This window comes from Apodemus sylvaticus, chromosome 20 (assembly GCF_947179515.1).
Source record: "Apodemus sylvaticus chromosome 20, mApoSyl1.1, whole genome shotgun sequence".
Taxonomy (NCBI): domain Eukaryota; kingdom Metazoa; phylum Chordata; class Mammalia; order Rodentia; family Muridae; genus Apodemus; species Apodemus sylvaticus.
The window spans coordinates 4,482,527-4,494,338 of NC_067491.1; the positions used below are offsets into that span (position 1 = coordinate 4,482,527).

Genomic DNA, 11,812 nt, shown 5'->3' on the forward strand with positions numbered 1-11,812 from the left:
TGGCAGCTCACAGTCATCCGTAACTCCAGATCCAGGGTAGCTGATGTCTTCTGGTTTCCATAGGTGCTAGGTAGGCACATGGTACATATACATGACTCATACATACAAACTATGTCTTAAAAAAGAAACAGCTGAACCGGGTGGTGGTGGCACACGCCTGTAATCCCAGCACTCTGGGAGGCAGAGGCAGGCGGATTTCTGAGTTCGAGGCCAGCCTGGTCTACAGAGTGAGTTCCAGGACAGCCAGGGCTACACAGAGAAAGCCTGTCTCGAAAAAACCAAATCCAAAAAAACCAAAAAGAAAAAAAAAAAAAAAAAAAGAACAGCTGGGTATGGTGACACTTTTGCCAGCTACTTAGGAAGGGTGAAGCTGTAAGACTTGTTTAAAGGCATCCTAAATAGTAGTTTAGCAAGACCATATTTTCAAAAAAGAAAAATTACTGAATTAACTTTGATCAAATAGCTTCTACCCCAACAAGGAACATCTCTTCCTATATGTTTCTTATTTCTGCTTGAAGTCTTCCCATCTGTCATAGTCTAAAGGGCTGAAACACAAAATGAAAACAGATTGGATGTAGGTATAAGTATTAAGTGAGAAAGGAAATTTAGAGGGCCAGTGTCAGAACAGCCCTTAATTTCCAGGCCAGTCCTACACCAGCTGTGGGTCCTTGTCAAGTTAGCACTGCTTCGGTCTCCAGCTGGGCAGTGAAGAGACTGAAGGTTGAGCCAGGTGTGGCGCACACCTAGCACTCCCAGCACCTGGAAGTGGAGATCCATCTGAGCTACAGGGGATAGCGGCTCCATAGAATAAAGGCAGTGCACTAGGAGATGGAGGGACACGTTTGACAGTCTGTGTACAGTCATGGCCAGCCTCAGCCTATTTGCTGGAATAACCCTTTTGCACTGTAACACCAGCTGAAGCTTTGTTTTCAACAACAGGGACTGGAGGTGAAATTTTAATTAAATTAATCCCAGCACCCTGGATGCCGAGGCAGGCAGATCTCTTGTGAATTCGAGGCCAGCCTGGTCTACACGGCAAGTTCCAAGATTGTCAGGGCTACACAGAACACTGCCTTAAAATATAAAAACAAAAGCAGAACCAACTGTTAGCATGATATATGCAAAGGCTGGAAACCTTTCCACTTCCAAAAACTTTAGAGCCAATATCACCTTTTCACTATCACGTCTCTTCTTCTGAGTACTCTTCCCTGCTCAGGATTCATAGTCCGATTCCTCAAAAAAAACTAAACGGGGGGAGGGGGAGGGGGAGGGGGGAAGAGATGATATTCCAGAGGTAAAAGTTTGCTTTAAGTTGATGCGACTGTAGCTCAACCCTCTGGTCTCTAGAGGGCAGTCTATGAATGTTTGTTCCCGGAGCGCAGAGTGTCAAATTTTCAATCTCTAGTAAATGGTTAAGAGTAATAGCAAATTTTTTAGTGTCCTTTACTTTTTATATACAAGACTACAATGTTTACACTTTTGTTAAGCTGCAGTTTTCTTGTTAGACACTTTTTTAAAAAATCCATTACGCAAAATTAAGAAAAAAAAATTTAAAGGCAGGGTATGGTGGTTCATGCTTTTAATTAAGCGCGGTACCAGAGGCAGAGGCAGAGGCAGGCAGATCTATGTGTCCCAGATCAGCGTGGTCTACAAAGCAATATTCAGACCAGCCAGAGCTACACAGTGAGACCTTATCTCAAATAAAACACGGGTTTTCGGTGTTGCTTTTTCACACTTCAGAAATTCACTCTGGGAATCGTTGAGGCACTATTTTGGGCATCATTTCTCCCGTTATTCCTGGCCTTGCTTTCTCTAAAGCACAAGCGGGGCTCAACGTTGCAACCCTGAATTGCCGAGGCCACCTTTGAAGCCCTGGTCACCTTCCGCTGTCTCGGTGCAGAGCATCAGTGCGGCCTCACGACTCCCTACGGAGCTGCGGTCCGCTCTCCGGAGTGGGTGCCCCCGGTCCCTGGGAGACAGAGGCCTGTGCCATCCAGGATCCGACGACGCTCCGCCTCCCCGGCTTCGCAACCCTGCGACCCGGCGACCTGGCGACAGCTGCCAGTCCTCGTCAGGAGCAGCTGCGAAGCTAGGGGCCAATGGCTGCCGGGCGGGCGAGGGGCGTGAGGACGCCCGCACAGACTGTACACGTCACGGCCGAGCCCCGCCCCGCCCCGCCCCGCCCCGTCCCTCCGCACCGGCCGCTCTAGCCCGGCGCGGGGCGGGTGAAATTTTTCCGCTGCCGACTTCCAGCCGGGTAAGGCGACTGCGACCGGGAGAGGAAGGAGGGAGGGCAACGGTGGGACCAAGGCGGCCAGTGCCGCCAAATCTTGGAGTAACTTGGAACAAACTCCAAATCTTAGGAGTAGCGAAAGAATCAGTATCTCCATTTATGATGTCTGTGTGCTCCTGGGGTCGCAGGCTGCTGTTCTGTCCGAATTCTGGACAGACACACACCCTTCTACCTAAAGTGTCCCAGAGAGTAAGGAGCTTGCACGACGGAGTAGCATTTCGGTATTTATCAGGCCACCCCTCCCAAACCTGGGATGGGAATGGAATGGAATGGAATGGGGATGGTGAAAGTGGGTTGCTGAAATTAAGGGTAGATAGCAGGAAGAGTACGGATCCCCGTGGCCCAGGCATAAAGAGGAGAAAAATTCGCTTTTTCCATCTTCCTTCCTTCGCCATCTGTAAGCGTCCCACCCCTAGCATCTAAGCAACCAGCGCTTCTCCCTCCTGTCCCCTTTGACCCTCCTGGGTCAGAGAGACACTAGCTTGTGAGGAAGACACTGCAGCAGGGCAGAGCAGAACAATTAACTTCCTTCTCTAGCCCATCCCCTGACATCCTGGCCATTGACTCCGCTCAGTTTGCTGAGATCACTAGAATGCCATAGACTACGAGGTCAGGGTGGAGACTCTGAATTGGGGTTCAGTTCTCAGATGGGGTATTTATTTTAGAAGGGTGGAGGGAGAAAAGAGGAGAGGCCAGAGTGAATGTTATTACTTGTTTACTCTTCCTATCAGCTCTCTGGGTAGAGATGGGGATACAAGTCCAGAGAGCCTGCCGGGTTGCCATGGGAGCTGGTTAATGCCAAGGCCTGGTTTTGCAAATCCAAGGCTGTTTGCTTCCAGGATTCCGGCTTCTTTATCCCATTAGGCTGCCGCCACCTCCTCTTGTCTGTTTTCATCAATCTCCATTTAGAAATAATTATAAAGTAGGGGGGCTGGAGATATGAGTCAGTGGTAGATATATAACATTCTCAAGACCTTAGATTTGCAGGGCTGTGGTGGCGCATACCTGTAATCCCGGCACTCTGGGAGGCAGAGGCAGGCGGATTTCTGAGTTCAAGGCCAGCCTGGTCTACAGAGTGAGTTCCAGGACAGCTAGGGCTACACAGAGAAACCCTGTGGGAAAAAAAAAAAACAAATCCAAAAAAAAAAAAAAAAAGACCTTAGGTTCAATACACAGCATCATTTAAAAAAATAAAATTGGCAAACCTGTAATCTGTCCTTCAGTCCCTCGGCCTGGGGCATTGTTCTTTCTAGAAGCCTCTGTACCTTTTCATCCCCACTCCACCCCCATTCCTTTCTGCACAGTGTGTCTCTGAAGTGCTCCAAGTGAACTCTTTTTTTTTTTTTTTTTGGTTTTTCGACACCGGGTTTCTCTGTGTAGCCCTGGCTGTCCTGGAACTCTGTAGATCAGGCTGGCCTCGAACTCAGAAATCCACCTGCCTCTGCCTCTGCCTCCCAGAGTGCTGGGATTAAACGTGTGCACCACTACTGCCCAGCTCCAAGTGAACTCTTAAGAACACATTTAGACCATGCATTCTCAGGTCTCCCAAACACTGGGGCTTTTTCTTGGTTTGAAACCTAGAATCTTCTTCTTGTCCTAGGTCTGCCACAATGCTGCTGCGGCTGTACCGATCGGTGGTTGTGGGACTTCCACAGGCCGTCAGGTAGGCTATCCCAACCAGTACTTATCTCCTTGCCCATCTCACAGTTACCTTATCTGGTAGATATTTATCTTATCTGGCATGTAATATAGTACACTGATGGAGGAAAGGGAAAGCTATATCTCACTGGTCCTACCCATCCGGAAGAAACCAAATTCCAACTGAAAACCGGTGACTAATGAGGGAGAGGTGGCTGATGGCACTACTTCACCGGCGCTTTCACGGGTCGTTCTGTGCTACTAATATCTCTGTCTTCCAGAGTCAAGTCAACCCCCTTGAGGCTCTGCGTTCAAGCATGCTCCACAAATGATTCAGTTAAGCCCCAGCATCCCAGCCTCGACTTTTCTGATGATAACTCAAGGACTCGGGGATGGAAAGTCATGGGGTCCCTGCTAGGCCTTGGTGTGGTGCTGGCCTATCATGAGCATCAGTGTAGGGTAAGTGGGAAAAGAGCTTCCATGTCGGAACAAAGGGATCTTATATGTTCTTGCCTGTGATGGCTCTGTCTTCCTGCACTGCAGAAATACTACCTGCTCCCTTCATTTCCGAGGCTGATGTGGATGGAGTCAGAATGACCTAAAGTGATTTAATATCCTGTTCCTTTCCCTTTCTCCCTCCCCAACCCGCAGGCTTCTCAGGAGTCACCACGAATGTACTCTAAAGAGGATGTGCGTTCTCACAACAGCCCTGAAACTGGAGTCTGGGTAACTCTAGGCTCTGAGGTCTTCGATGTCACAAAATTTGTGGAACTGCATCCAGGAGGACCATCAAAACTGATGCTAGCAGCTGGAGGTCCCTTAGAACCCTTCTGGTCCCTCTATGCTTTCCACAACCAGCCCCATGTACGTGAGTTACTGGCTGAGTATAAGATTGGGGAACTGAACCCCGAAGATAGCACGCCCCCCTCTTTGGAAGCCTCTGACCCTTATGCTAATGATCCTATGCGCCATCCGGCCCTGCGGATTAATAGCCAGCGCCCCTTTAATGCGGAGCCCCCCCCTGAACTGCTAACAGAAAGCTACATCACACCAAACCCCATTTTCTTCACCCGGAACCATCTGCCCGTACCTAACGTGGACCCAGTCACCTATCGCTTGCACATAGTAGGGGCACCTGGAGGTCAGTCACTGTCTCTGTCTTTGGATGATTTGCGGAAGTTTCCCAAACACGAGGTCACTGTCACTCTGCAGTGTGCTGGTAACCGGCGCTCTGAAATGAGTAAGGTCAAGGAGGTGAAAGGTCTGGAGTGGAGAACAGGGGCCATCAGCACGGCACGCTGGGCCGGCGCACGGCTCTGCGATGTGTTGGCCCAGGCTGGTCACCGAGTCTGTGAAACTGAGGCCCATGTCTGTTTTGAAGGACTGGATTCAGACCCCACTGGAACTGCCTATGGGGCATCTATCCCTCTGGCTCGGGCCATGAATCCTGAAGCTGAGGTCCTCCTGGCTTATGAAATGAATGGTCAGCCTCTGCCTCGTGACCATGGCTTCCCTGTCCGGGTGGTGGTTCCGGGTGTGGTAGGTGCCCGCAATGTCAAATGGCTGGGTAGAGTGAGTGTGGAGTCAGAGGAAAGCTATAGTCACTGGCAGAGGCGGGATTACAAAGGCTTTTCTCCGTCTGTGGACTGGGACACGGTAGACTTTGATCTCGCTCCATCAATTCAGGAACTACCTGTCCAGTCAGCTATCACACAACCTCAAGATGGGGCCACTGTAGAGTCAGGAGAGGTGACTATCAAGGGCTACGCGTGGAGTGGTGGTGGCAGGGCCGTGATTCGGGTGGATGTCTCCCTGGATGGTGGGCTGACCTGGCAGGAAGCTGAGCTAGAGGGAGAGGAGCAGCTTCCCAGGAAGGCCTGGGCTTGGCGGATATGGCAGTTGAAAACTCAGGTGTCAGAAGAGCAAAAGGAACTGAACATAGTTTGCAAAGCTGTAGATGACAGTTACAATGTGCAGCCAGACACCGTAGCCCCAATCTGGAACCTTCGAGGCGTACTCAGCAATGCCTGGCACCGCGTCCGTGTTCAGGTGGTCCCTTGAAAGCATGGAACGGCACCGTTTGTACCCAAAGAGCCACCTAGACCTCTTTACCATACCAGCCCAGCCTTAGTCCTCAGTGCCATAGATACACATTTCCTTCCTCTGCTTGGTTGTACCTTGTATTTACCATGTCTTCTTAAGCTGAACCTAGGCACACACATCTCTTTTGGCCCCAGACCCTGTGCTTGGAGAGAGGCTGGGGGTGAGAGCAGCTCTGAAGACACTGCTTTCTTACCCTACCATTACTTCTACTTCTGTTGTCTCCCATCAGGACCTTATTTTACATTGCTTAGATTCTTCAGCTATGTGTGTGGTGTGTGGAATGTATAAAAATGTACATTTTTTTTTCTTCATCATCTTTTTTGTTGTTTTGTTTTCATTCAAGACAGGGTTTCTCTGTATATCCCTGGCTGTCCTGGAACTCACTCTGTAGACCAGGCTGGCCTTTCGAACTCAGAAACCCGCCTGCCTCTGCCTGGAGAATGCCGGGATTAAAGGCAGTCGCCACCACTGCCCCGCTACATAACTATTTTCAATTGCCTCTGGGATGCAAGGGGATTTCCCTCTTAGAGTGCTACTTTAAAACTATCCCAATAAAGTGTCAGTTTATGACTGGAACCTCGTGAGCCTGGACAGAGAACATGTTGCAAGAGGGAGGTATGCTACTAACCCAAAGCTAGCAGGAGGGAGGTACAGTCGCTAGAAAAATTAAGGCGTGTGTCTCGCTTCTTAGGTAGGCTGTCATCTGCAGCACCACCTAAATGACTGACCAGGAGATACCTACGAAGAAGAGAAGTGATTGTTAAAAAAATGTTTGTTGCCCTCAAACTGTTTCCCCAATTCCTGCTCTCTAGGCAGGATTGACTATGAATGCAAAAAGGAATGAAATCGATTTTATCTTAGGGAGGGCAGGGGCAAACCTTGGCACCGCGGCAGCCGTGCCGAGGCGCGTGGGGCAACCAGTGTGCACTTAGTTTGCAAATGAGATGCAGACGAAGGATAGCTTTGGCCTAACCTCGGCACGGGAAGGCCTTTTGGACTTAAATCTTTCGGCGCTCGGCTATTCTCCCCTAGCTCCTCTCCCTTTTTTCCCTCAGCAGTCTCCCCGGCTTGGGGGCGCTCGGTGTTTGGCCCAGTCGCCTGTCGCGAAAGAGTGGGACCGGAAGTTACTCGGGAGGGGGGGTGATGGCCGTAATGGGGGGGGCCTTGTGGGGGGGCCGGTCCCTCCTCAGGTGAAGCCCCTGATGGAGATGGAGCCGCCACCGCTGAGCACCGGGATCCCGGCTTCGGCCTGGCTGCCGCCGCCTCAGTGACCCCATCCCCCCGCGCTGGGCCACCTGGGCCAGAGTGGGGGACTCCCCACCCCTCTTTTCCCACCCGACACCGTCCTCCTCCCTCAACCCCCAACAGCCCGCGCGCGCGCGGAGACGCCTCAGGTGAGTGAGGGGCGGAGCCCGCGCGAGGCAGGGGCGGGGCTTGGCCTTCGGGGCGGGGCTTTGGTTTGGACTCGAAGTGGGGAGTCGCAGCCTGGGGGTGGGGGTGAGGAGGTGGTGAGCTGGGTCTTAAGGGACAGGGGCTTGTCTGCAGCGCCTTGGCCAGAGACCTCAGAATTGGAGATGAGTAGGAAGATCGGTCCAGAGAGGGCTAAAGACAGATAGGAACTGACATGTCGGAGGCTCCTGTGCGGGGAAAGCCAAGACAGAACAGAGGGACAGGACAACAAAAACAAAGCGACAGAGCACCAGAAAAAGCAGGGGCCTAGGAGCTTCATTGGGAATCCTGGAGAAAAAGAGCCAGGCCTACCTACGACTGTGTCCAGGAGGCGGTGAAAGAGTGGGAGAAGCAGCAGGATGGCGCGCTGTCTGTTCTGCTGTTTAAGTGAGAAGACTAATGAACTTGAGAAGCAGGGCTGGGAAGGAAAAGATCTACTACTCAAGAGCTCTAGAGAGGAATCACAGGAGAAGCCCTATCGCAAACCTGTAGATGTGAGCCACATAAACGTGGGAAGCAAAATGCCTCTTTCTGACTATTAAAACCATCCTCAGTGTGCCTTCTCATACAGACTCACATTAGTGTTTTTACCCTTTATCTTCTAGAGTTGTATTGTTTGCTTTCCTGACTTGTTAGGTGTGTGCCTCTGTGTGTGTGTGTGTGTGTGTGTGTCACAGCTGTATGCTGCATGCCAGGGTCACGACAACTTTGGAGTCAGTTCTCTCTTTCCATCTTTATGTGGATTCCAGGGACTGAGTTGATGTCACCAGGTTTCAAAGCAGGCAAGCCGGCAAACCATGGTTGGGTTTTTAAAGCACAGTCTCATGTAACCCAGGCTGGCCCTGAACTATGTTGTTCTCCTGTTTTAATCTTCTGAGTGCTGGGATTGCATTTGTGTCTAGCTGAGTTTTCCTTCAATTTCTGTGTGGGCTTTTGTTTATTTGAAACAGGGTCTTATGGTATAACCCTCATTGTCCTGAAACTCATTCAATAGACCAGGCTGGCCTTAAACTCAGAGATCCATTCACCTGCCTCTGCCTCCTGAGTGCAGGGATTAAAGGCATGTTCCACCATGCTCAGCTATTTGTTTTTGAGGCAGAATCTCAATTTTCCTAGGCTAGCTTCAAATTTGCTACAGCTGAGGATAACTTTGAACTTCTGCGCCTGCTGCCTCCATCCCCCAAGGGTTGAGATTATAGGCCGTCACCCTGCAAGACTGGCTACGTGTGTCTCATTTAAATCTGACTAACCCTTTCTTGGGATAAGTGGAATGTTCACTGGAATGTGGACTTTCTGATATGAACTATTTCATGAATAAGGTACCCCATGTGTTCATCCAAGGTCGAGAATTTATCACCAACCGGTGTGTGTAAAGAGTTGCCCGCCTTTCAACGAAAGCGTCAACCATTATGATTCTTTCTTAGTGGCAGACTGAGACACGGCTTTACACCTTTGCCTGGATCATTCTGAGCAGTTCCTTTCATCTTTGGGGAGCTTACGCTCAGGTAAAACCATCATTGGTTTCAAGACAGAATTTTCAGATTAGTCAGTGTGAAGAGAATTGGTAGCTGGCAAGATGGCTTGGTGGTTGAAGTACCGGTCGCTAAGCTTAAATGGCCTGACTTGAGTTCCATCCCCGGGACTTACAGGGTGGAAGGTGTGTACACATGCAGTGTTTGCCTTGCACGCAGGTGTGTACACATGCGGTATTTGCCTTGCACGCAGTAGGTCCTGAGTGTGAATCTCTGGCATCCATGTAAAAGCCGAGTGATGCAAAAACACATCTGTAATCTCAGAGCGTTGGGACGGAGACAGGGAGATTCCTGGATCTGTTAGTCAGCCAGCCTAGCCGGTTAATAACCTTCAGGCTGACTGAGAGACCTCGTCTCAAAAAACTGAGATGGGAGCTGGAGAGATGGTGCAGTTGTCAAGAGCATTTGCTGCTCTTCTAGAAACCTAGGTTCAATTCTCAGCACCCACATGGTGGCTTCTAACAGTCTCTGGAACTCCAGTTCCAAGAGATATGACACTCTCTTCTGGCCTGGGTAGATGGTAGTCGTGCACTTGGTACATAGACACATGTGCAGTTAAAACTCCCAGTCAGTCACAGCTGTATTGCTATGAAAAGACACCATGACGAACGCAGCTGTTATGAGAAAGGGTTTAAGGGGAGGCTTGCTTATTGTTTCATATGTTTAGTCATGGTGAGGGGCATGGTGGCGGTGGCATGCAGGCAGACACTGGAGCAGTTGAGAACTACGTTCAGATCCAGAGAGAGAGAGAGAGAGAGAGATTGATGATATGATTCTGGGCTTGGCATGGGCTTTTGAAATCTCAAAGCCCACCTCTGTAGTAACAATTTTGGCATTTTTGTTTTCTTTAAAACACACACACACACACACACACACACACACACACAAATATAGGAATATGCTTTCGTTTTAATCCCAGGTGTGGGATGTGGGGCCGCATCAGATTGTCCACAGCACCTGACTATGATTTGCCTGGGCTCTAGCAGGGGCATGATTTTGCCAGCTGCAGATAGTTTCTACAACTGTGTGATGTTTGGAATTCTGGGGACTCTTCAGAGGGTATATAAATGCCAGGGCCCGGAGAGGTTGTGGTGGGTTGCTATTGGGTGGGTTATTGATGGTTTGTTGCTGGCTTATTAAGTAGTCATGGGAAAAAAAGAAACAAGAGGAAGAAATTAGATATCCTGATGGCGAAGATCAAACTTGCCCCAAGAAACTGAACGCCCCTCATCAGCAGGAAGCAGTCTAACAATAATGTTAGACTTTCCCTCTATCATTTTTTTCCTTCTCCTATCTAGTGTTAGGGTATTGAAAGAGTGGAAGATGAGGGTTGTAGGAGGGTGGAAGGAAAAATAACCCATAAAATAGCCGAATGTACGCCTACACACCCTCAGTGACACACTTCCTCTAATGACCACGCCTCCCAATCCTTTCAAATAATGCCACTCCCTAGTGACTAAGTCTGCAAATATATGAGCCTTTTGGGCCATTCTTAGTCAAACCATCATACACCCATACACATAAAGATAATATTAAAAATTTAAAAAAAACCATGAAGCCCAACATAGTGTCACATATTTTGTATCTTTAATCCCTAGCACTCTGGGAGACAGAGCAGGCAGGTCTCTGTAACTTCAAACCCAGTTTGTCATACATAATGATTACCAAGCCAGACAAGGTTATATAGTGAGAGCCCTTTTCAAAACTAAAATGGCTGGAGAGACGTTTTGCCTACATCTCTGTATGTGATCCTTATTCATGCTTGGTACCCTCAGGGGTCAGGAAAGGTCATAACATTTCCTTGTACTGTAGTAATGGATAGTTAATGAGCCACCAAGTAGCTGCTGGTAATAAACCTGGATCCTCTTCAAGATCAGTAAGTGTTCTTGCCCAATGAGCCATCCCTACAGTTCCCTTCCCCACCCTACTTTTGGTAAGTGTGCATCTAAATAATAATGTCTCAAAATAAAATAATAAATAAAAGAGACCATTTGGTGGTGGAGGCAGAAGCAGGCGAATCTCTGAGTCTGAGGCCAGCCTGGTCTACAGTTAGTTCCAGGATAACCAGGGCTGCATAGAGGAATCCTGACGAAAGTAAGAAAAAAAGGAAGGAAGGAAGGAAGGAAGGAAGGAAGGAAGGAAGGAAGAGAAAGAAAGAAAGAAAGAAAGAAAGAAAGAAAGAAAGAAAGAAAGAAAGAAAGAAAGAAAACTGGAGAGTTGGCTCCATGGATGGTCCCTCAGATAAAAATCTTCGTAGAAGAAACTGGCTTTATCATTGGAAAGCAGAGCTGCCTCTGTGGGGGCTTCTTTAGAGCTTTGCCTCGCCCTGCTTGGCAGACACTGGAGTCAGACGCACATTGATACCCATTTAGTGCAGTTAGTTCCAGGGCAGCTTCTGAGAAGCCCCTTCAGCTCGGTAGGTTAACATATTCCAAGACATGACCTCTTCCCAAAATAGTCAGTTTCGAGGTAAAAGAGTATCTCTTTCAGGTGTTTGAAATTGTGTAGAAGTTTTGATTAGGGTAGGGTGGCAAAAAATGTAGGCACACAGAAGATACTGTCTTTAGTAACAGTGCTGATACATGCTGGTCCAAAGTGCTCACTGTTGGTGGGTTTGTAACCAGATTTTTTTTCATATTTCCTCTTAGTTTGAAATCTGAAGCTTAGCCAGGCGATGGTGGCGCACGCCTGTAATCCCAGCACTCTGGGAGGCAGAGGCAGGCGGATTTCTGAGTTCGAGGCCAGCCTGGTTTACCAAGTGAGTTCCAGGACAGTCAGGGATATACAGAGAAACCCT

General features: G+C 49.1%; 1 protein-coding gene across 1 annotated transcript; it reads left to right on the forward strand.

Annotated features, from left to right (window-relative positions):
* The first annotated feature begins 2,186 nt into the window (after nt 1-2,186).
* Nucleotides 2,187-6,610, forward strand: Suox (sulfite oxidase). Its single transcript, XM_052165729.1, has 4 exons — nt 2,187-2,257; nt 3,894-3,956; nt 4,213-4,390; nt 4,583-6,610. Exons 2-4 carry the CDS (start codon nt 3,904-3,906, stop codon nt 5,990-5,992), a joined length of 1,641 nt encoding a protein of 546 aa, XP_052021689.1. The 5' UTR covers nt 2,187-2,257; nt 3,894-3,903; the 3' UTR covers nt 5,993-6,610.
* Nucleotides 6,611-11,812: the final 5,202 nt, after the last annotated feature.